The 21,617-nt window shown below is 60.7% G+C and overlaps 4 protein-coding genes across 9 annotated transcripts; 1 reads left to right on the forward strand and 3 right to left on the reverse strand.

Moving 5' to 3' along the window:
- Positions 1-629: 629 nt before the first annotated feature.
- ACADVL (acyl-CoA dehydrogenase very long chain) lies at positions 630-5,957 on the forward strand. Of its 2 annotated transcripts, XM_045797413.2 has the most exons (20): positions 631-803; positions 889-964; positions 1,239-1,304; positions 1,393-1,465; positions 1,552-1,616; positions 1,711-1,845; positions 2,276-2,420; positions 2,674-2,803; positions 2,911-3,036; positions 3,408-3,606; positions 3,786-3,890; positions 4,321-4,407; positions 4,492-4,554; positions 4,655-4,756; positions 4,828-4,925; positions 5,036-5,108; positions 5,194-5,266; positions 5,368-5,440; positions 5,541-5,616; positions 5,690-5,957. In XM_045797413.2, exons 1-20 carry the CDS (start codon positions 742-744, stop codon positions 5,828-5,830), a joined length of 1,968 nt encoding a protein of 655 aa, XP_045653369.2. In that variant the 5' UTR covers positions 631-741; the 3' UTR covers positions 5,831-5,957. The 2 variants fall into 2 exon arrangements, with proteins under 2 accessions (XP_087723663.1, XP_045653369.2); XM_087867537.1 differs by lacking the exon at positions 4,655-4,756 and having other exon boundaries at positions 630-803.
- Positions 5,958-6,027: 70 nt separating this feature from the next.
- Positions 6,028-13,265, reverse strand: DVL2 (dishevelled segment polarity protein 2). Of its 4 annotated transcripts, none has more exons than XM_087867536.1 (15): positions 12,798-13,265; positions 10,712-10,781; positions 10,330-10,475; positions 10,101-10,180; positions 9,830-9,965; positions 9,653-9,743; positions 9,448-9,517; positions 9,222-9,361; positions 9,072-9,148; positions 8,474-8,541; positions 8,200-8,328; positions 7,962-8,093; positions 7,661-7,840; positions 7,120-7,338; positions 6,028-6,982 (listed from the first exon to the last, which is right to left on the reverse strand). In XM_087867536.1, the coding sequence occupies exons 1-15, from the start codon at positions 12,989-12,991 to the stop codon at positions 6,537-6,539; spliced, it is 2,178 nt and encodes a 725-aa protein (XP_087723662.1). In that variant the 5' UTR covers positions 12,992-13,265; the 3' UTR covers positions 6,028-6,536. The 4 variants fall into 4 exon arrangements, with proteins under 4 accessions (XP_087723662.1, XP_045653366.2, XP_045653365.2 ...); XM_045797410.2 differs by having other exon boundaries at positions 10,089-10,180; XM_045797409.2 differs by having other exon boundaries at positions 10,101-10,198.
- Positions 13,266-13,766: 501 nt separating this feature from the next.
- PHF23 (PHD finger protein 23) lies at positions 13,767-18,093 on the reverse strand. 2 transcript variants are annotated; one of them, XM_045797400.1, is made up of 5 exons: positions 17,864-18,093; positions 16,265-16,296; positions 16,027-16,119; positions 14,672-15,509; positions 13,767-14,569 (listed from the first exon to the last, which is right to left on the reverse strand). In XM_045797400.1, the coding sequence occupies exons 1-5, from the start codon at positions 17,895-17,897 to the stop codon at positions 14,355-14,357; spliced, it is 1,212 nt and encodes a 403-aa protein (XP_045653356.1). In that variant the 5' UTR covers positions 17,898-18,093; the 3' UTR covers positions 13,767-14,354. The 2 variants fall into 2 exon arrangements, with proteins under 2 accessions (XP_045653356.1, XP_087723664.1); XM_087867538.1 differs by lacking the exon at positions 17,864-18,093 and adding an exon at positions 16,855-16,945.
- Positions 18,094-18,992: 899 nt separating this feature from the next.
- Positions 18,993-21,051, reverse strand: GABARAP (GABA type A receptor-associated protein). The gene is made up of 4 exons (XM_045797399.2): positions 20,838-21,051; positions 20,192-20,270; positions 19,951-20,069; positions 18,993-19,478 (listed from the first exon to the last, which is right to left on the reverse strand). The coding sequence occupies exons 1-4, from the start codon at positions 20,925-20,927 to the stop codon at positions 19,413-19,415; spliced, it is 354 nt and encodes a 117-aa protein (XP_045653355.1). The 5' UTR covers positions 20,928-21,051; the 3' UTR covers positions 18,993-19,412.
- Positions 21,052-21,617: the final 566 nt, after the last annotated feature.

Genomic DNA, 21,617 nt, shown 5'->3' on the forward strand with positions numbered 1-21,617 from the left:
GGGGCATGAGAATTCCTACAGTTCCGCTCAGGCTGGGAAGAATCCAGCGTGTCTACCCTGAGCACATGGTCTCAGGAAGGAACAAGGGCAGAGAGAGAGGTTCAGGAAGATCTCAGAGGCCCTAAAAGGGAGGCAGTGAATTTGCGGAAGCGAGGGGAGGGTCCTACTGTGAAAATTCAGGTGGTTCCAAAGTTAGTGACACCTCGTAGGTCTCAGGAAAATATGCTTGGGTCCCCCCACCCCACCATGTCCCTTTCGTGTTGATGGAGACGGATTTCACGAGAGAGCCCAAAGGGTCGTCTTTCCTTCCTCCTACCTATGGCATCTATCTTAACACTTCTTTCTTCCCACCTCTTCCATCCAACTCCACCTGGGAAGTCCTCCTTTTGGTCTACCTTCCATCTCTCTGGCTGCAGTCGCCTAAGCTCCTCCCTTTTCCGCCCCAGCCTATCCCATCACCCCTTCCGAGGGCTACACTCTAGTTCGGACGGGCGGGATGAAGGCGTTTGGGGGAGACGGGGACATTTGGAGATCGCCCTAGGTCAACCAGAATGCAGGGGCTGGGGGGGGCGCTCCGGAACTACACCTCCCAGCATCCCCGGCGACCGGAAGCCCCGCCCACCAACCTCCCGCCGCATTGTGGACGATGAGTCAAGACTGGAGGGGACACCCAGACTTCGGCGGACGGGACGACAGCGGTAGGTCCGAGGTCGAGTGAGCGGCGCCCGAAGCGGCTCGGAGATGCAGGCGGCACGGATAGCCCCGGGCGTGGGGCGGCAGCTGCGGAGGTTGGGGGTCGGAAGGTGCGTGTTGGGACAGGAGGGATGGGGCGGGGGGCTTGACAGCGGGTTTGGGGACCGCGCCAGGACTGAACCCCGCTCCCCACAGCTCGCGGACAAGTGCGCTCCTGGGGCACCCGCCGCCCGGCCTGGCCCGCCGACCCTATGCCAGTGGGGCCGCTCAGGTGAGTGACGGCGGCATGGGGCGCGCGGTGTGGGAGTGGGGGGTCGGCCTCGGCTCCCCTTCCCCGCCGCCGGCAGGGGTCTCCCTCTCTGTCCCGGGCACCTGCCGCCCGGCCTGGCGCCGAAAGTGGGGGAAAGGGCAGGCCAGGGTGCCCTGATGAACTGGCGGAAAGATCGGCGCACACGCCCTTCGCCGGCACCCAGATCTTCCCCCGGGGTCTCCTTGGCTCTTCGAACGCTAATTCCCCAGCCTCGCTAACTATCCCTTTCCCCCAGGCGGTTCTGGAGAAGTCAGATTCCCTACCCCCCGAGGCTTCGACCAGGGAGAAGGAGGCCAAGGCGGTATGTGGCCTCCAGGCCGGGAGGAGCTAGGCCAGGGGCTCACCCACCCCAGCAGACAGATCCCTGAAACCCCCTTCTCCCTGCGCAGGAATCGAAGTCTTTCGCTGTGGGGATGTTCAAAGGCCAGCTCACCACCGACCAGGTCTTCCCTTACCCATCTGGTAAGGGGTAGTCAGAGCTGGGTGGGGCAGGGCAACGTCCGTGACTGCAGGGGTGACCTGACCAGCCTGTTCCACATCCCCCACAGTGCTCAACGAGGAGCAGGCACAGTTCCTTAAAGAGCTGGTGGGGCCTGTGTCTCGTTTCTTCGAGGTGAGGAGTCACTGGGGTGGGGGAATACAGGACTTTGGCCCCCGAGGGCGCGGGAGAGGTGTCAAGCAGCTTCAAAGGAGCGTGCCTTCTCCAGGAGGTGAACGATGCTGCCAAGAATGACATGATGGAGAAGGTGGAGGAGACCACCATGCAGGGCCTCAAGGAGCTGGGGGCCTTCGGTCTGCAGGTGCCCAGTGAACTGGGTGGTGTGGGCCTCTGCAACACCCAGGTGAGGGACGGCTCCCCCCCACCCCCACCAGCATCCCAGTCTACTCCAACTTGGTGGATTAAGTTCTCACCTGACCCAGGGTTTGTTTGTGAAGTAACTGCCCTTGGGGCCTCTGGGACGGTGACTGTGCCAATCCATACAGTGATCCCAACAAAGCAACCACCTGTCTCTCCAGCCTTTCCAAAGTTAACTATATGCAGTCCCTTAGGGCCAAGGACCTCACCTAGGTTTACAAGTCCCAACGGAAGGGACTGACAGGAGGATACGAAGCCTCCCTACTAGTGTCCCTCTCTGCCATGGGGACATTTCCTCTCCCCAGTCACCGTGTGGGGATGCCCAGGTCAGCCCCTGCCCTGTTGCCCACACTTTCCTGCTAAGGCCCCCACGGGGCAGCCAGTAACAGCCCTGGAGGCCTGCTTTCCCCCCGCAGTACGCCCGCCTGGTGGAGATCGTGGGCACGCATGACCTTGGCGTGGGAATCACCCTGGGGGCCCATCAGAGCATCGGCTTCAAAGGCATCCTGCTCTTTGGCACAAAGGCCCAGAAAGAAAAATACCTCCCCAAACTGGCATCTGGTGAGGCAGCCCCAGGAGACCCAGGGACTGGGGGTGTCCTGGGCTTGGTACAAATCAGGCTCGTGGGACGGAGGTCACCGCATAGCGGGGCATGTCAGTTGGAGATACTGGGAAGCCATCAGTGTGCTGGTCGGGAAACACGAAGCTGACCGAGGCCAAAAGTGTTGAGGGAGCTGCCTGTGGCAGGGTAGGGACAGTGAGGGGCCTCTGATGCCCCTCGGGACCCAGTTTAAAGGCACTCTCTCTGCAACAGGGGAAACCATAGCTGCTTTCTGTCTAACCGAGCCCTCCAGTGGGTCCGATGCAGCCTCCATCCGAACTGCCGCTGTGCCCAGCCCCTGTGGAAAATATTATACCCTCAATGGAAGCAAGATCTGGATCAGGCAATCTTCCCCCTCCCCCCACTTTGTCTCCTCCTCTCCACCTCTTCCCAGTTTCAGGCCCCACTGCTCTGTCCCCCGCACCCTGACTGCCCCTCATTTTTCCATAGTAACGGGGGCCTGGCAGATGTATTCACCGTCTTTGCCAAGACACCAATTACAGACGCAGCCACGGGGGCCGTGAAGGAGAAGATCACAGCTTTCGTGGTGGAGCGGAGCTTTGGAGGGGTCACCCAGTGAGTGGGCTTGGGGAAAAGAAAGTCAGTTCAGGGCACAGCACTGACATCCGGGCAGACGGCGTTACGGGTCACCTTGGGGATGTGTATGAAACCCAAAGCCGTTGGACGGCATGTTCCCTTTGGGATTAAGCTGCACAGATGCACAGAGCTGAGAGAAAGCTCTGGCTCCTGCCACCAGTGAGCCCAGCATCTGGTAGGATAGAGAACCCAGGCGTCCTTACCCTCTGGGCAGGCAGGCACTGTTGCCTACACCCTCTCCCAGGCTGGCAGCTGTGATGCTTCCAGGGCTCCTACAAAATGACCCCACCCCCGTCATCCCACAGCAGTCTGTTGAGCACACCTCTGCTTCTCTCCCTGCCCTGTCACAGCGGGCCCCCCGAGAAGAAGATGGGCATCAAGGCCTCGAACACGGCAGAAGTGTACTTTGACGGAGTACGGGTGCCGTCGGAGAACGTGCTGGGCGAGGTGGGGGGCGGCTTCAAGGTGGCCATGCACATCCTCAACAATGGAAGGTTCGGCATGGCCGCGGCCCTTGCAGGCACCATGAGGAGCATCATTGCTAAGGCGGTGAGTGTCCTGCTTGAGTTCCAGCTAGCCGAAGCAGAGTCACGCTGTCCCCCTTCCCAGGCGGCCCTGGCCCCTTGCAGGTTCCCCCTCCCCTCCCAGCAGGCTATCCCTCCCAGCCCCGCCCCCCCCAGCGGAGGGAAACTATAGAATCACGCTGCGACACACATGCCCTCTTCCAGGTGGACCATGCTGCCAATCGTACCCAGTTTGGGGAGAAAATTCACAACTTTGGGCTGATCCAGGAGAAGCTGGCCCGGATGGCTATGCTGCAGTACGTGACCGAGGTGAGGGTCCTCCCACACCCCTTCCCCAGAGCGCCGTGGCCTTCCTCCCAGTCGGGTCAGACTACAACTCCCAGCAGCACCTGGGGCAGTGGGTCTCCAGCTTTACACCAATGCCCTAGGGGATGCGGGGAGGCATAGTCAGCTCAGCTGTCGAAGGGGGAGAGCGGTGCCCTTCGTTCTTCCAAGTCCCTGAAGGTGATTCCACCTGCACCCCTACCCTTCTTCACCCCTTTCAAAGAAGTCCAGTGCCTAGAGGCCCCTGATGCACTGGCTCAGGGGACCAAGTTCCTCCCCGGGGCCTGACAGGTGGAGCTAGGTGAAGGCAAGGGCCGCGAGGAGCTAGGGCCGATCTGGTCTTGGGAGCTTCGGGCGATCGGGGGGAGTCTGACGCCATCCTTTTCCTTCCCGCCTCCCAACCACGCAACCTCAGTCCATGGCTTACATGGTGAGTGCCAACATGGACCAGGGAGCCACGGACTTCCAGATCGAGGCCGCCATCAGTAAAATCTTTGGCTCGGTGAGGCCCCCGGCCTACAGGGCGGGAGAGCCCAGGGTAGGAGCTTGGCTCCAAGACCAATCTTACGTGATTCTCGGTCCCCAGGAGGCGGCCTGGAAGGTGACGGATGAGTGCATCCAGATCATGGGCGGCATGGGTTTCATGAAGGTACGGAATGGTGCTCTGCCTGGGGTGGCCGCCACGGCCACAGCAGGGACGGGTGGGCGCCGCTTAGCAAGGCCGTGTGGTCTGGCTTCCCCTGTGGCAGGAGCCTGGAGTGGAACGCGTTCTCCGAGATCTTCGCATTTTCCGGATCTTTGAGGGGACGAACGACATTCTCCGGCTGTTTGTGGCTCTGCAGGGCTGTATGGTAAGAGGGAATTGGGGGGAAGAAGTGGGGAGAAGAGCACGTCCTGACTGTTGGACCCTCTTCCCACACAGGACAAAGGAAAGGAACTTTCTGGACTTGGCAATGCTCTAAAGAATCCCTTTGGGAATGCTGGTCTCTTGCTAGGAGAGGCGGGCAAGCAGTTGAGGAGGTAAGCCTCGGGCAGGCCGGGTCAGGGCAGGCCAGGTCAGGGCAGGCCGGGTCAGGGCAGGCCGGCCCGGGCCGAGGCGACTAACCAGTCACTCTCCCCCTTTCTTGAAGGCGGGCAGGGCTGGGCAGTGGCCTGAGTCTCAGTGGCGTCATCCACCAGGAGCTGAATCGGAGCGGAGAGCTGGTGAGCAGTCGGGTGGAGGGGGGACGGCAGCCGGTGTCAGGAGGCTGGTGCGGCTGGGCCCCCTGAGTGCCTTCCCTCTGTTCAGACAGTGAAGGCTCTGGAGCAGTTTGCCAGCGTGGTGGAGGCCAAGCTGATAAAACACAAGAAGGGGATCGTCAGTGAGTGAACCCCCCTCCGCCCCGTTCCCACTCCCTCCTGCTCCTCCCCCCGCTGCCCACCCCCAGCATTCACCAACCGGCCCCGACCATCTACCTGACAGATGAACAGTTCGTGCTGCAGCGTCTGGCAGACAGTGCCATTGACCTCTACGCCATGGTGGTAGTTCTGTCCAGGTGAGGCGGCGGAGGGGGAGGCAGCCCGGCGGCGGGGGTGGCGGGGGTCCCGGGCCAGGCTCACGGCCCAGGTTGGTTTTCCCTCCCTGCCTGGTGCCAGGGCCTCAAGATCCCTGAGCGAGGGCCACCCTACAGCCCAGCACGAGAAGATGCTCTGTGACAGCTGGTGTATCGAGGTGAGATTCAGGGTTACCAAGGGCAGGCGGGGGCATGAGGCACAGGCCTGAACCCCTCCTCGTCTGTCCACAGGCGGCAGCCCGGGTCCGGGAGAGCATGGCTGCCCTGCAGTCCGACCCGCAGCAACAGGAGCTCTTCCGGAACTTCAAAAGCATCTCCAAGGCCTTGGTGGAGCGTGGCGGCATGGTCACCAGCAACCCCCTCGGCTTCTGACTGCTCCCCACCAGGGCCTGGCCTGACAAGTGCCTTCTCTCAAGCCCAGCCCCCCTCCTGCAGGCCCTGGTTCTGCCTTAAAGAGGGGCCGGCCCTGGGGCCTTTCAATAAAGGTTCTCGCAAGCCACGCTCCGCTGCGGTCTCGTCTTTCCCTCGCTGCCTGCCTCCCTCCCAAAGAAAGGAGCCAGAAGCGTGGGGAGTTTGCCCCTTTTGCTTTATTTCGTTTTATACAAGTGACTAAATAAATAGAGTAACAAAAGCAGCTACGTGGGCCCCCAATACCAAACACCCCAGCTGCCTCTGACTGCTGGCTAGGTGCCCACCCCCTTCCTCCTCCCAGGGTACCACTGCCCGCCTCCCACCCTACACAGGACACAGCGGATGGGGCGGGCAGAGCAGAAGGTCACATTTTGGGGTTAGAAGAAGGGACCCAGGAGACAGGGATTCTTCATATAAAAAGGGAAGTGTCTACTAAAAAAATAATCAAAAAACGTACGAAAGTCTATTTCAATCCCCCCCCCAAAGGCTTACAAAAACAGTAAAGCTAAAAATAACCAAAGGTCCCTTGTACACCCCCCGAGGGAAGGGGAGGGACCAGGCACTGCTGGTGAGAGTCACAGTGGCAAGCCCCTCGGAGGGCACAGGACGCACAGAAGCACCAAGCACAGGCCAAGGGAAGAGATCGACACGGCCCCTGCTGTGCACTCTACATAACGTCCACAAAGAACTCACTGGGGTTGCCCATGGCCATGTGGAAGCTTTGGCGGCTCGCCGTCAGTTCTGGGGGCACAGAGCCCAGGTCTCTGACCGGAGGGGCCCCGGGGGGCTGCACGGCTGGAGGGACAGGGGGTGGAGGTGGCGGCATCATGACCACCATCATGGGATTGTAGGGGAGGGCCATCCCGGGGGGCGGTCCATAGGGATGGAGGCCAGGGTGGGCTCGGAGATTGGGAGCACCCCCTGACGAGCCTCTGGAAGGGGGAGGGCCCCCATCAGCCCCGCCTGGATCCCCGCCCCGCCGGAGGCTGCCCCCGCGGCTGGAGGGCTCGGACTCACTGCCGCTGCCGGACTTGGACTCTGGGGCCCGCTCCTCAGGCCTCCCTGTACGCCCTGCCCCCCCATCGCTGCGCGTTGACCCACTGCTCCGGCTCCCTGTGGGGGTGGAGGGGATGGGGCCACCTGAGCCCTGGCCCAGCCTCCCTTGGCCTCCCCAGCCCCTGCCCCCGCCTCTCCTCCCTGGTGTCCCCCTCCCCAGCCTCCGGCAGCACTGACGTTGGACAGTGACTTACCCTCGCTGTGCTGGCTACTGGCACTGCCGGCCCCGTAGGTGTAGGACGAGAGCTCGTGGTAGGGTGGCGGCTGGGGGCTGTATGGGTGCGGGGCCGGGTACTGGTATGAGAAGGTGGGCAGCAGGGGCCAGGGGGTCGCCCCAGGCAGAGGAGCCAAGGTGTCCTGGTCCGACGCCCCGCTGGAGCCATCATTGTCATTCAGAGACAGGTTGACGAGGTCTGGAAAGCAGGAGAGGAGACCAAGAGTCCCTGCTTCAAGAGGTGCCATTTCCCCAGAGCCATCCCCGCAGGGCGGGGGGGAGGCCGAAGACAAGCTCCTCTGACAGCAAACTCCCCTGGGCCACTGCCGTGAGGGCAGAGCTCACCCAGGGCCACAAGTCCCACGCACTCCCGTGAGACTCGGGAGACAGCCCGTCCCCAGCTCCGCACCCAGCGCAAGTTCGCCCACAGAACACGGCTGGGAGTCGCCAGCCAGGGCAGGGGGGTGCGGCTGGAGGGGCAGGGTGGGAGCCGCCCTCTGGGGGCCAGGACAGAAACTCACAGCTCTCACAGCCGCCGCTGAGGTCCCCGAAGACGTAATAGCACTGCTCGGAGAAGGTGATCTTGTTCACGGTGTGTCGGATGAGACCTGCCTTGAGCAGCCCGCTGGCATACTTGCGGGCCTCCCGCCGCTCAGGAAAGCCTTCCACATGATGGTAGAGCCAGTCCACCACGTCCGAGCCTGCGAGCACCCGGAGCAGAGAGGCGCTCAGGTTCTCGGCCCCCACACCGGCCTCACCCCCGCCCAGCCGTTCCCAGCTGGGGCCTCCGTCCCAGGCCGCCTGTCCAGGACCCAGCCATACCCAGAAAGGCGTTAGGGATAGTGATCTTGAGCCACATGCGGTCCCGAACTTCCAGCCCGGACTCGGGGGCCGCCATGGCCTTGGTCACAGACGCCATGTCCGTGTGGATGGAGAGACCCCGGCCCTCACAGCCTGTCCGAGAAAAAACAAGGGGTCAGAGTTAGGGCCCACTGCCAAGGAGCGGCGGGCCACAGCACAGGTGAGAGGGAGGGGAGGGTAAGGTGGGCTGGGGGCTCACCCTCAGGCAGAGAGGACCCCGATGTCATGGTGCTCATGGACGAGGAGCCGGGATAGGCCGGGAAGGTGCCAGTCAGCGCAGCGGAGTGAGACACCCAGGCAGCGGGGTCGATGGGCTGGATGGGCTCATCTGGGACAGAGAAGGCCCCCGTGATCGTTTCCCTGCCGCTCCCCGACTCAGACTCCCAGCCCCCTGCCCTGACCCTCCTCCACCGCTTCCTGTCACCTGGAGCCCCAACCCCAGCTCCCCAGTCTCCTGCCCCTGCTGCACTCACTTCGAGGAAGAGTGAAATAGGCCTGAGGAGAGGGATCCCAGCACTTAGCCACCGTCAGCACTATGGGGCTGTGGGGAAGGGAGCAGTAGTCACACAGGGGTGGCGGGGCCGCGTCTTGGGAAGCCGGATGGAGGGGACAGAGAACAGACCACACACGGGGCTGGGCTACAGGGCCGAGGCGGGGAGGGTCCGGGGCAGGGAACCCGCTGACATGGACAACTCCAGAAACGATGCTGACAGACACGAAGGAGCACATGCGCTACGGGTCCATTTGGAGCCGGTCCAGGAACAGGGAAGCCACGCCACGCCGTTCAAGGACAGGGACGGACACACGCACACGCATGCACACCACACACGGGGAAAGACCGTGTCAAGTGGATGTCAGAGGCATCTGCGGCCCCCCAGCTCCCAATCCAGGTGGGGGTCACGCAGGCACTCCCTCGCCCCACGCTGATTTGTCATGCTAAGCGGTTCTGCCCTGCACACTCCCTGGACCCTCGACGTCATGCGGCATCCGCCCCCCCCCGCCCCACGCGCCGCCCAAGCCGGAGGCACTGGGAGAGCAGACCAGAGGGCCCCGGCCGGCCCAGCGGCTCACCCCGGCTTGTGCACGATGTCCCGCAGCACCCGCACTGCATCGTCGTTGCTCATGTTCTCGAAGTTCATGTCGTTCACCTGGAAGCCGGGCCAGCGGGTCAGAGGAAGGCAAGGCGGACAGCCCCCCGCCCGCAGCCCCAGCGCAGCCCACCTGCAGCAGCATGTCGCCCGGCTCGATGCGCCCGTCGGCCGCCACGGCACCCCCCTTCATGATGGAGCCGATGTAGATGCCGCCATCGCCCCGCTCGTTGCTCTGGCCCACGATGGAGATGCCCAGGAAGTTGTACTTCTCTGCGGAGGGAGCGCACGTGACGAGGGGAAGCCCGCCCGGCACTGGATCCCCCGCCCCGGAGGCCTGGCCCCGTGCCCCCGCATACCCATGTTCAGCGTGACCGTGATGATGTTGAGCGACATGGTGGAGTCGGTGACGCTGCTGAAGGACGAGGCCTGTGGGGGACACGGGAAGGAGCTGGGCTGCCTCCAATGACCCGGGGACAAGCCCCGGAGTCGCACTTCCTGTGCCCCCTAAATCAGGGCCCCCAGCTTCTCCAAGGTCCAGCTGTCCCGCCAGAACCCCCTCACCCTCTCCAGGCGGGGTGGCCGCTGTTTCCTCCGCCGCCGGTGGCGCTTGAGAAGACGGGAGGCGCTGCTCTGCTCTGTGGAGCTGCTGAACCTGTCAGGAGGTCAGGAAGGGGAGCTCGCAGGCAGAGCGAGGGGAGGCGCTGCTGGACGCGGGAAGAGAAGGGGCGGGTGCCATACCTGCTCATGGTGTCATCCTCGTCTGAGTCCCCCAGGCTGGTGCTCTCCAGCTCGCTGGTCATGAGGGTGGAGGAGCTCTCGTACCCAGCCAGGTGGCGCTCCAGCCTGGAGGGGCCACTGGGCCTGTGGCCCCCCGCTGCGTGTCAACAGGAACCTCAGAACCCAGACCTCTCGCTGCTCACCTTTAGCATAGCTCGGGCCTGACCCAAGCCCTCCCCAGCTCCCGGCATACCCGGCCCTCGGGGCCTGCCCCCCTCACCGCCATGCTCACTGCTGTCTCTCCTGCGAGGCCGCTCCCGCCGCAGAGACACAACCGACTCCGTTTCTGTCTCAGGCTCCAGGTTTTCCCGGCTGCTGGACACATTAGGGCTGGGAGGGGGGCAGGGACACATCAGGGGGACAGGGCTTCACCTCCTCAACTTCTCCCCCCCCCCCCCGCCAAGGGGCTTGAGTCCCCTCCTCACCTCCCTCCCCTAGACTCAAGAACCTCAAAGACTCACTGGAAGGATGGAGGCCTGGAGTCCCCAATGCCGCTGGTCCTCTCCGGGGGCAAAGGGGGTAATGGTGGGGGGGGTGGCGCCAGTTCTGTCCGAGGCTCGTGGGCTGGGGGAGCCATCTCGGGTTGGGGGTTATCTGATGACACTAGCTGAAAGATGCGTCCAAGGTGAGAGTAAGGGAAGGGACTTGGGGAGAGGACAGGGTCTGAGCGAGCACATGGCCGGTGAAATGCACAGAAAAAGCAGGAGCGAGCAGCAGAGGCTGAGGAGCTCCACTGGCTCTCTGAACAGGTGAGGCAGCAAGGAGCCAGGGCGTCCAGCTCCTGGACAGGTGGCAGACTGAAGCTCAGCGCAGCCTGGGACACAGGAGGGATGGGGCACTCACCCAGGACACCACCCTTCCGTTGAAGCAGGGAAGGCGGGCGTTGTCATCCGAAATCTCCTCCTTCACCACCCTGCCGAGAGACGGCATAAAGGCCGGTGAGAATGGCCTAGCGCCACCCCCCAACGCACCCCCATTCAAGGCTTCTCCCGATCTTTGTCCGGTCAAGGACGCGGACTTTCCCACACCCTGACCAAGTCCTCGTCCCTGTGCTGAACCGCTTCTTTGCTCTCACACCTAAAATGTCTCCAAATTCACCCCTTTCCTTCCTTCTCCTCCTCTCCTCAATTCATCCTCAGGTTTTCATGCTGCTCCAAAGATTTCCTTGAGTCTAATTCAAACTTCTCACTTCAACCTCAAAGGCCGTCCCATCGCCTCCAGTGACCCCAGCTGCCCTCAATGTCTGTCTGACCTTAGGACCCTTGATGGCACCTCCCCCAACCTCCATCCCGCTCCTCACACGCCAGCCCCAAAGCCTTTCGTCCAAAGTCTCTAATTTCATGCTTTCCTTAGTTTTCTCTATCTCACTCCCAGAGAGCTACCCCAATGTGCTTCCTTTCCCCTCGTAAAAATACCCATTACACTGAAGAATGGTACTTTCTCAGGACGCTGAGCACGAAGTGAAGCCCAGCTTCCCATTCTCCTGTGGCTCATCTGGCACAGAATTCTACACTAAGCACCCCGGCCTTGGGGTCGGTCATCCCTCCCACGGGATCCTTGGGATGGACGGGACTTGCCCCTTCTTCTCAACCACCACGGGAAATCATAGGTGCCTATTCTGTCCAACACTGTATCCTGGTCACACAGCAATGAACCTGATGCTTGGTGAGCGTGAAAGTATCTACTGAATAAACATGTGAACTAGGAGACTCTCTGTCCTGAACAGATTGTCTCTCTCACAGACACACATCCTTGCCTCCAAATTAGGACAGCCTGTCTGATTAACCCTTTAGCCTAATATGGTTCTAGCAGCCTGAATACATAATGACTTAGTCCCATTTGTTATCAATGGGGCAACTCAGCCCAATCACTACCATCCCGCTGTCTCGATATAACACAGTACTCCTCACGATGTAACCCAGTCTCGCCATAGTCTAGTCTGGCAAATTATTCCACTCCGTGTGACCTCATTTACAGACTAATCAGACTTAATACTAGTTGCAATTACAATTCACCAAAACGTTATCTCCTGTCACTTACCTACACTAAACTCTTTCTGTTAATTGTGTCCATTTCACAGATAATGCCGCTAACAAAAAGAACCTTAATCTGACTCCCAAGTAACTCCCAAGACAGTCCCGCTGTCCCACTGTCCAACAGTCTTTCTCAGTTGAGGCCAGTCCATTCCGAGATCCTAGGCCCAGGACTGTCCCAGTCTAATCCAGCCTGCCTTCAAGGGCTGAGGCTGGCTACCTGGAGGGATCAGCCTCGAAAACTATAAACACATTTGTTATTTAAAGTCCTAGTCTAGCCCAGAATGACCCAGATTATTCCAGAATAGCCCGACATGTTTTAGCGACAGCCTAGAACATCCCTTCCTGCAGCTATCTGCACTGGCATAGCCCCCCAAAGCCCCGTCTGCCCCTCTACAGTGTCTCTATAAAAACTAGGCCCCAACAGAAGCTAAAATCAACCAATCCAACCCAGTAGAGACCAGAACTGCCGAAGTTTTTCCAGAACAGTCTAATCTACTCCAAGGCAGCCTAGAACATCCTAATACACCATTCTCTACGTCAGTACGGACCAGAATGCCTCCAGACAATCCCGTCTGCGGTAGTATGGTCCAGAAAAACCACCCAGAATACCCCCAAATTAACCAGTGTGTCCCACTCTATTCCAGTATAGCCTAATCTTTCCTAATCTGGTTTAGCAGAGCCCGGTGCGTCGTCCTACAGCTCCGTGCGCCTCAATCTGTCCAAGCATAACCTTGCCCGTCCTGGGATACCCAATCTAACGCCAGCATTCTACAGTCGGCTGCACTGGAGCCCAGAAAACCCCAGCACGGTCCAGAGCAGACCTGTGGCCCCCCACGGTGCCCAATCCACCCCAGCACAGCCCCCATCAGTTCCAACCTAGGCCTCGCGCTCACCCGAAATCCTGATCCATAGACTTGAAAAAGTACTTAGCGCCCGCGGGCCGCTGCAGGACGCTCTTGAAATCGCCGAGGGTGATGCGCTCGGCGGGAACGGGGATCTTCACCAGGTAGGGAGTCTCTTCTTCATCCAGGTGGTAAATCACCTTCGTCTCCCCGACACCACCGCCCCCCGCGCCGCTGCCCGCCATGGTCTCGCCCGCGCGCTCCCGGGCTCTGCCGCCCACCCAAAGGGGCGAAGCGCCCCCGCCGCGCCTGCGCACACCCGCACCCCACCGCGCGAGCGCGGACAGAGCCGGCCGGGCACAGGAGAGGTGCAAAGGGGAAGGGGGCGGGGGTCAGCGGGGTGGCGGCCGACGGAAGGGGGGGCGGGCCGTGGGGCTTGACCCGAAGCCGCGGACCCGGCCGCCACCACCTCCGTCACCGCCGCCGCGCGCCACCGCCGCCGACGTCGCGGGCGCCCTTCAGCACCCCGCCCACCTCGCCTCATGTCACGTGGCCCGAGTCGGCCCGCCCCGTCACGTGACTCCTCCAGGTCACGTGACCACATCAGCCCCTCCCAGCGCCCCCGCCACGTGATCGTTGCTTTCAGCAACGGTCTCCCAACCCTCAACGGCCCCGCCCCCAAATGTATCCCCACCCGCGTCCTCCGAGTACCCGGGCGAATCTGGCCCCAGCTCTAGGGGGGCTGGCCGCCGGCTCCCACCCTGCTCTGCCCAGCTCGGGCGGGGAGCTCCAAGCAACGCTGATCCTCTGGAGCGTGCGTGTTGGGGGACTGGATGGGGACGGTGGAGGTCCTGGGCCGGGGCACGGTGGGGGCAAGCCAACTGAGGCCGCGAGGCTCGGGAGGGGGAGTGGGGGGGGCGCAGAGCCGGGTCGGGCTCTGGAGGTGGGCTTCAAGTCTTCCTGCCGGCCTGTCCACCGCCTCCCTCCTAAGCAGGACAGTCAGTGAGGGCTATAAACACAAAAGAGCCCACTCTGCTTTATTTACAACGCGCAGGCTGTCTGTACAAACAGCTGGCCAATATTATTAAAAACAAAAGAGGTGAGTGAGCGGATCGTCACCTTTCTGTTTTCCTTCTTCCCTTGGCCAGACCCTGGTACTCCACCTCTGAGCTGCCCTGCCCGAAAGGGGAAGTCCAAAATTAAAAATACAACAGGTGTAGAATAAATGGGGAGATAAAAGAAAAGATGAGGAAGGGGAGTGCTCTATTTACACTAGAGTTTTATAGACAACTGTCCCATTCCACCCCAGCTCCAACCCTGGCCCAGAAAGTGAGGGGGCGGCAGGTCTAAGGGACAGAAATTAAGTGTCTAGGGACCCAGACAGCCTCCCACTCCCAACTGTAATGGGTCCATGTTCAAGTCCACAAGGTGGGAAGGAAAGGTTAAGGTTGGAACGTGAGACACTCATTTCCAAACCAGCCTCCCTTGGGAATTCCTGCCTGGAAGTGGGACAATATCCAAGCTCCAGGGGTAAGCTGAGGACCCTGAGGCTCAGTTCCCAAGTCACACACGTTGTCATTTGGAAATCCCAGCCTGGAGATGGCGATGTCAGGGCTCTCCAGATTTGGGAGGCCCCCCTAACCGCCGGGCCTCTGGCCGCAGTTCCTTGCATTTCTGGCAGTAAAAGAAGTCAGGGACATTGGTCTTCTTGATCTTAGCACAGGACAGATGGATCCAGGTCCCACACAGGCTGCACTCAATCATGGGCCGCCCTGCAAAGGGCTTTCGGCAGTAACATGTGATCAGGTCCCATGAGTCATCACCTGGGGAAAGAAGGTTTGGTTGGTGTTCTGCCTGAACTCTTGGGTCCACAACAGCCCCAGCCCATCCTCCCAGCTAACCGCGGACAGCCCCAGACCCCTCACCTGATTCTACCATGATGTCCTCATCCATGACCCGCATCTCGCCCTCGCTGGAGCTGGCATCTCCATCTTGGCTCGTTTCAGTGCTGCCCACCTCCTTGCTCTCGCTGTCAGTGGGAGGGGCTCCTTCAGGGTGCACTGTGGCAGGGGGCCTAGGAGCCTCGGGGGGTGTTGGCAGCACAGGGGCTGGGGCTTCACCTCCTACCATTGCTGCCATGTCTTCCTCCTCCTCCTCTTCCTCTTCCTCCTCCTCCTCTTCAGAGTCTGTATCACTGGGGGGTGCCCGGGGAGGCCCAGGAGGTGGGAGCCTATCCCCCCGATCTGCCTTTTTCAACTTCCGTTTCTTGCTCTTCTTAATTCGAGACCTCTTTTCCCCATCCCCAGGAGCTGGCCGAGGCCTCCGAAGCACCCCAAAGCCAGCCCCCCCTCCCGGCCCCAACTTTCGGTTCTTTCGGTCCTTCTTTCGAGGAGGCTGGGAAAGGTCCCCCTGGGAAAGGGGTCCGGGGGTGAGAGCAGCAGGGGGCCGGGAGGCATGTGTCAGGGATGTGGGAGACAGTGGAGACGCCATTTTGGGCCCATCTAGATCAAAGAGAGAGTCCTTGAGCTTCATCTTCTCAAGCAGGGTTGCGCTGTCAGGGGCCTGCAGACGAGAGAAAGTGGACCTCGGGGGTCCTGGCTGAGTGGGACCTGCTTGAGCCGCCCTTCTCTTGGATGATTTTGCTTTCTTAACAAAGGTCTGGATGGTTCGGAGGTCTGAGGGGGCCGAGTCCCAGCCGTCACTGTCTGCCGCACTCTCACCTCGCAATGGAGAGCTGGAGCCAGAGGCCGGCCAGTCACTTTCCTTGAAAGGGGGGAGAGACCAGGGTCAGCAGGCAGCCCGGTGGCATCTCAGCCCCTCTACGACCCAGCTTAAACGCCAGGGACAAGATCTACCCGGAAATATCCTGCCCAGACCACCCAAAATCACTATACTCAGAACTGTCCTCTCCCCAATTCCCCTCAGCACTTCCTCTTGAAAACTTCCATGTTGCCTCTGCCCTCACACTCTGGCCATCTCCCCAGTCCCCCTTGCCTTACAGCACTGCCTCCCCCGGCCCAGAGCCCTATTTCTTTATCTCTGTTTCCTCGAATGCATTGAGAAGCACCTTCCATGAACACCCCCAGGCCATTCACTGCTGCTCCAGCCACCCCAAGGGACTAATTTTCCCACCAGTTTCCAATTTCCCTGCTCTTACCCATCACATCTGCTAGGTTTCTCCTATAAAGTAACGCAGTCCCCTCAGCTCCACACCCCTCTGCTCCTCACCCCTCTATGGCCTAGGACATCACCCTCAGGCTAGCCGTTCTCCAGTCCCTACCTCTTTGCTGGGGGGGATGTAACCGGCATAGGCCAAGACAAAACTGCAGAATTTGTTGAAATCCTCAATTGTTCTCCGACGCTTCTCTGGCGGCTGAAAAGAAGGAAACATGTATCGCAAGGAATTGAAGAGGGGCATTCCCGAAGGCACAGTCCCTGAAGTGAGGATCTAGAAAAAGCCGGAGGGGTGGGGGGCTTCCGGCAGTAATACTAGGCTGCAAAGGTAAGGGAAAGCTCACCTGAGTTTCTGGCTTCAGGGTCGGAGGTGGATCTGTGAAAGCAATAAAAGCTGAGTCAAGGCACCAGGAAAGAGTCTGTGCGAAACCCCACCTCTAAATCTCGGAGGTCCCAAGCGAACCCCCTCTTCCCTCAGGTCCCTCAGCCAGGCCAGCAGGTCCCCAGCTGTGCTAGACCCGCCCCTGCTCCCCCTTCCGCCCTGCGAGGGGCGGAGCCAGGGCGCGGCGCCCTCTCAGGCCTCGCTATAGCGCTCCCCTTCCCCCCACCGGAGGCCTGGCGCCCCGCCCCCCCAACTCACGGTTTCTCTAGACTCCAGTCTACTCGATCTCTTGGCGCCCCACCCCGCCATACCGCTCCCCCGACCGCGCTCGGGCGGCCGCCTGCCCCTGTCCTTCACACGCGCCCAGTGCCCCGAGTTCCTACCCGGCCGCGATCTACCGCCTGGGGCCCTCCGAGACCGCACACGCAGCCCGCCGGCCCCCAAGGTCCAGGATGACCACGCTGAACCGCTCCCCGCCCTCCGGCCCCTTCTGCTCGAGCACGAGGCCCGGCGCGCCCCTCACCCCCACCCTAAACACACACAGGCACACACATCCAACGCCACTTCGCGGCCGGGACAGACCAGAGAGCTCTAACCCGGACGCGGCCCCACCTGCCCCCCCCATACCGCGCTCCCCACAATTTCGCCGTCCCTCCGCCCCCATCCGGGGCTTTGGCCCCTCCCCGTCTCGAGCTCCTCGGGCTCCCCGCCGGGCCCCCGGGCCCAGTTCCGAGCCCTCCGGCCGCCGCCCCCCCCCCCCGCCCCCGTACTCACCACCAAGTGACTAGGCTGCGGACCCCTAAACTCTAGCCCCCCCCCCTCTCCCGGCTACTCTCTCCCTCTACGGCAACCCCCGCTGCTGCCGCCGCTGCCCCCTCACCCTCCGCAACTCCCAGGCTCTAGCCCTCGCCGACCAACAACCCCCCCCCGCAACTCGCCGGTCTCAACCCCCCACACCCCGCCCCACCACCCTTACAACTACCCGGCTCTCCTCGCTTCCCAGCTCTCTCTCCCCACAACTGCCCGCCCTGTACAGGTCTCTCTGCCGCAGACAATACCCAGACCCCCTCTTCTCCCCACAACTATCTGCCCACCCCTCCAACAATCACCGGGGTATCTCCGGCGGCAACTACCCGGAGCTCCACCGCCACAAACTCCCCCACCTCGGCGAACTACCCGGCTCTTCACTCAGTCCTCTTGTACATCCTCCCTCCTCAACAACTCTCCGGCTCCCACATTCCCCCAGCCTCCCAGCCTCAGGGCCCCAACGTGCTGGAGGCCCTTTCGGCCCCTAACCCCGGAGCTCCGGGGCTCCAGCTCCCACTCCCCACCCCCCCACACACACATTCACAGTGTCTCATCTCCAACTACCCCCAGCCCAGTCTCCCACTCCTCTTTCACCAAGGTCTCTCAACTCGTCGCTCTCCCACCTCCAGGGGCAGGCCCCCGACCCCCTCCCCGCGCTCCCCCGCTGGGCTCCGGGGCTCGACCTCCAAGTTTGCCAATTGATTCCTCGCCCGCCCCCCACCGGCTCAGCGCTCCGTGCCGGTCGAGAGCTCACCTTCGGGACTGGGCTCCGCCATGGCTTCCAGCATCGCCCCCTCCCCTCCTCCCGGTCCGGCGCCCCCCTCCCCTGAGCCGGGGATCCCGGTGCCGCCTCCGGTGCTCGGTGCTCCTACTGCCTCGCTCCACAGAGGTGTCTGCCTCGGCCCGGTTATGACTCGAGTCCGCTAGCCGCTACCGCCACCTCCCTCTACCCCTGCCTCCCGCACTCCCGGACCGGGCCCCCTCCCCCCGCGCCGCCGGCCGCCTGCTCCCTCCTCCTCCTCTCTCCTCCCTCCTCCCTCCCTCCTTCTCTCTGCCCCCTCCCTTCGCGGGCGCCGATGCGCAATGCATTAAGGGGCTTGTAGTCCGTCCGAGGGCAGCGGAAAAGAGACTGTATAGGCCTCCGGAACTTCAGTTCCCAGCAAGCCGAGGAAGAGCGCAGGCGCACTAAGCCGCTCCCCTCCCCCGGGGAGTGGCGGGGAGATTGGGAGCAGAGGGTAGAGCGGAAGAGCGCGCGCAGGCTCCTGGGAAATGTAGGCTGGGCGGGACTAAGAACGAAGGAAAAGAAGGGATTAGAACTCTCGGCCACCATACTGCCTCTTTCTGCGGCTTCTTTCTCCCCCCGGGGGACCGCCCCACTTCCGGCCAGAAGGAGAAGTGGCTGCTGGGGAATGAAGTTCTCCTGATGATAATGGCTCCCTCCTCCCCGTCTTCTCCCTCCCTTGAATTCCACCCACCGGCCACAGGCACAAAGTCTGGCCAAGTGAGATGCAACCGACGACAGAGTCCTCTGGCCAGTTCCCACGCACTAAAATCTCTTTCTTAATCTAAAGGCTATAACGAACTTGGATGCATTTCTCTAAAGCAGATACTTTCAAACTTTCTCCCCAGGAACCCAAAGGAAAAGACAAAACAAACCACTGTGTTTTTTACAGCGGGACTCAATACACACGTCTATAAAACTGAAGTTTCACAAAACGACATTCGGAGTATTCCGTCACAACAAAAACTTTTTTTTTTCGTAAGTTAAAACCCAACAACAGAATAAACCAAAATATATTACTATCCCTCCAACCTCCACTTTCCCCACCAGAAGACAACTAAAAAGACAAAGGGGGCAGGAAGCAACACAAAGCAAAATCCAGTTCAGCTTGGTGGTTTCCTCTTTATTGATGTGCCTCCTACCTTTCCCCCACAATTTCAGTCCCTTCCATCTACCCCCAAAAAAGAAGGTAGTGAAAGAAAGGGAATGTTGGGGTTCTGAGCCCCTTGGGCAGTTAGAAAGGGAACAGAAACCAAAACCATCACTGGGTGTGACAGATTGACAGTCGAGAAGTCTACAGCAGAGTGGGAAAGGTGGTAAGAGGGGAGAAAGGAGAGGTCCAAGAGGCCACCTCCCCCAGGAGCCCTCCTGCTAAGAGGGGCTGGAGGAGAGCCTCAAACATTAGGAAGTGCAGGTCCTGAAGAAGGGAGGTGGTGGTTGAGCCCGAAGGAGAAGTAGATCAAGGAAGGGGGGCCACCTCTCTCTTTGTAGAATGGGACCCCCCACCTCAGGGGGAACAGCTTCACAGACCGTAGACACTTTCATCACTGTAGGCGATGTATAGAAAGAAGTCTTCTTCGTGGTGTTCCTGGGCGGAGGCAGAAAACGATGGTACTCCGACATCTGGTCTGTAGTTACTTGAACCACCCACTGCCCAGACCCATTCTTTGAAAGCCCCTTCTTTCTGAAGAGCCCCCAAACACTCCGGCCCTGATTCACTCCCTCACTTCTCCAGGCCTTAGCAGCCAAGCAGTATTAGCCCTAGCACCAGTCCTGAGCAAAAAGATCTCAACCTGTTCCCTGCTGCCCTGGAAGCGGGAGAAACTGGAGAAGAGTGAGGGTCAGAACCATCGCTCCAGCTCACTGTTCCTTCCCTTGCCTCTACTCCTACTGCCTCCTCCAAACCTTCAACAGAGGACTACCCCCAGAATTTTGATATCAAAGATAAAACTGAGAGCTAAGCAAGCCAGCTAGTCCAAGAACTGCTAACCTGAAACTCTCTTCCCCTCAAGCTCTTCCAACACCCCGCCAAAGCCTCGACCCCTCTCCAGTCACCATACCTGGTATAGCTGACCCATTGTGGCACTGGTGGGTGGAATGACGTTGTTGACAAAGAAAAACAAGGCATCCTCAGCTCGGAGATGAATTCGCTTCCGGATCAAGAAGTAGAACTGACCAACTGCCAGAGAGACAAGGTATGATAAAGCCCCAGAGGGTCACAAATGGCCTGTGGAGCCTCTTCCCGCAGAGACTGCACTCCCACCCGCAGGAAGCAAACCTGGGTACCGGTCAGGTCCCCACCTGTGAGATCAGAAGGCACCAGGTATTTCTTTTTGTCCAGGTCTCCTATCCGAGCTTTGGGAGCCTTTTCTACTATCACCTGATAAAGAGAAGATGAAAATTAGGAAATACTGGGTAGACAGCCCCACAGTTACACCTGTCAAGAACTCAAGTAACAAAATTCCTAGCACCCAAACCCATCCGACTCATTTTTCTTTGTCTCAGAACACGCGGTGCAGCCTCGAGTAGAGATCCTGACCCCACTGCGTCGGACTCACCTAAACATCCAGGATCGCTCGGTAGAGAGTCATAATAAACAACTCTCGTAATCAGGCAGGGATGACTCGTCTGGGCCGACTAGAGCGTCCACCTCAAACACCCAGCTAGCTGGGGGGGGGGATGGCCATGTGAGGCTCAGACTGTCAAACTCCCTGCAGCCTCCCACACCACTCCCCACGTCTCCCTCTGCCATCCACGTCCCCTCACCCCCCAGCTCTCCCGCTGCCCGCTCCGTTCAACCTCGGGTCCCAGCAACAGCAGCTTCGGGCCGTTCCCGACCCCGCCACGGCCGGCAGCCAGATGCCCGCGCTGCGCGGCCGGACCCCAACCCCGGGCTGTGGCGTCAGAGCCAGCGCCCCGCGCCCTCGGCCCTGGCTACTGTCCTCACCGGAACCCGGTCCGGGTATTTCTTTCGGATCTTCTCGCCCTCAGAGCGGCGTTTCTCGAACGGATGCTCCTCTTTATACACGAACTTCATCCTCCCGGGAACCGGGCTGGACCGGGCTGGGCTGAGGGAACCCGGGGGGGCCGGGACGGGGGGCGGCGGCGACGGCGGCGACGCGCGGGCGGACTCAGCGGAGCGATCCCGGGACTTGCGCCACTTCCCTATTCACCAACCCCGCCCCCGACCGTCCGGGGCCGCCCCGCCTGCTAGGTTACGCCACTAGCGCAGCGGCCCGGACGCCGCCAGCGTAGCACCACCTACTGACCGCCCCCCTCACGCCGTCTGCGTAATCGCTTTGGAATCAACTTGTGGGCTACGCAGGCGACGTAGCAAAGGTGGTTGGCTTGTGCTATGGTCGAAAATAACTGAAAACCCACGTTCCGACCTTCCCCCACCAAGCTGGAGACCAAAAGGGCTAGGAGCTGCTAATTATAATTTGAGGCTCGGTTCTCCGAAAGTTCTTTTCGGAAACGAGGTGAAAGGGGGAGGGGAGTGAAGGCAGAGATAATTATAAGGATAGCTATTCATGAAACGCGTTGGTACGCCGAAGGCGGCAGCTGACACCAAAACAAAGTAGTACCCAAACGGAGAAGCTGGGTCTCCGGAAAGAAAGCAGGGCAGAAACGAAATACATATTCGGAGAAACGCACAGAACGCTTAGGTTCCAAGAAGGAGTGGACCAATAGGGACCGGAGAGGAGGTCCGAAAGGTAGGGACTACGTC

The sequence above is a fragment of the Ursus americanus genome, chromosome 14 (genome assembly GCF_024610735.1).
Source record: "Ursus americanus isolate L20-20 chromosome 14, mUrsAme1.1.p, whole genome shotgun sequence".
NCBI classification, from domain to species: Eukaryota; Metazoa; Chordata; class Mammalia; order Carnivora; family Ursidae; genus Ursus; species Ursus americanus.

Excerpts from the sequence above, each read along its gene's own strand:
- ACADVL (XM_045797413.2), top strand. The coding sequence starts at position 742 with ATGCAGGCGGCACGGATAGCCCCGGGCGTGGGGCGGCAGCTGCGGAGG. Across the intron at positions 4,555-4,654 it reads GCGGCATGGGTTTCATGAAG|GAGCCTGGAGTGGAACGCGT; the intron begins GTACGGAATGGT and ends CCCCTGTGGCAG. Across the intron at positions 5,267-5,367 it reads ACACAAGAAGGGGATCGTCA|ATGAACAGTTCGTGCTGCAG; the intron begins GTGAGTGAACCC and ends TCTACCTGACAG.
- DVL2 (XM_045797408.2), bottom strand. The coding sequence starts at position 12,991 with ATGGCGGGCAGCGGCGCGGGGGGCGGTGGTGTCGGGGAGACGAAGGTG. Across the intron at positions 9,744-9,829 it reads GAGGATGACACCATGAGCAG|GTTCAGCAGCTCCACAGAGC; the intron begins GTATGGCACCCG and ends ACCTCCTGACAG. Across the intron at positions 7,841-7,961 it reads TATCCCTAACGCCTTTCTGG|GCTCGGACGTGGTGGACTGG; the intron begins GTATGGCTGGGT and ends GGGTGCTCGCAG.
- PHF23 (XM_087867538.1), bottom strand. The coding sequence starts at position 16,927 with ATGGGGGGGGCAGGTGGGGCCGCGTCCGGGTTAGAGCTCTCTGGTCTG. Across the intron at positions 16,297-16,854 it reads GCCGCGAAGTGGCGTTGGAT|ATCCACCTCCGACCCTGAAG; the intron begins GTGTGTGCCTGT and ends TTGCTTTCACAG. Across the intron at positions 14,570-14,671 it reads GGACATCATGGTAGAATCAG|GTGATGACTCATGGGACCTG; the intron begins GTGAGGGGTCTG and ends TTCTTTCCCCAG.
- GABARAP (XM_045797399.2), bottom strand. The coding sequence starts at position 20,927 with ATGAAGTTCGTGTATAAAGAGGAGCATCCGTTCGAGAAACGCCGCTCT. Across the intron at positions 20,271-20,837 it reads AATACCCGGACCGGGTTCCG|GTGATAGTAGAAAAGGCTCC; the intron begins GTGAGGACAGTA and ends TCTCTTTATCAG. Across the intron at positions 19,479-19,950 it reads CAATGGGTCAGCTATACCAG|GAACACCACGAAGAAGACTT; the intron begins GTATGGTGACTG and ends GCCTCCGCCCAG.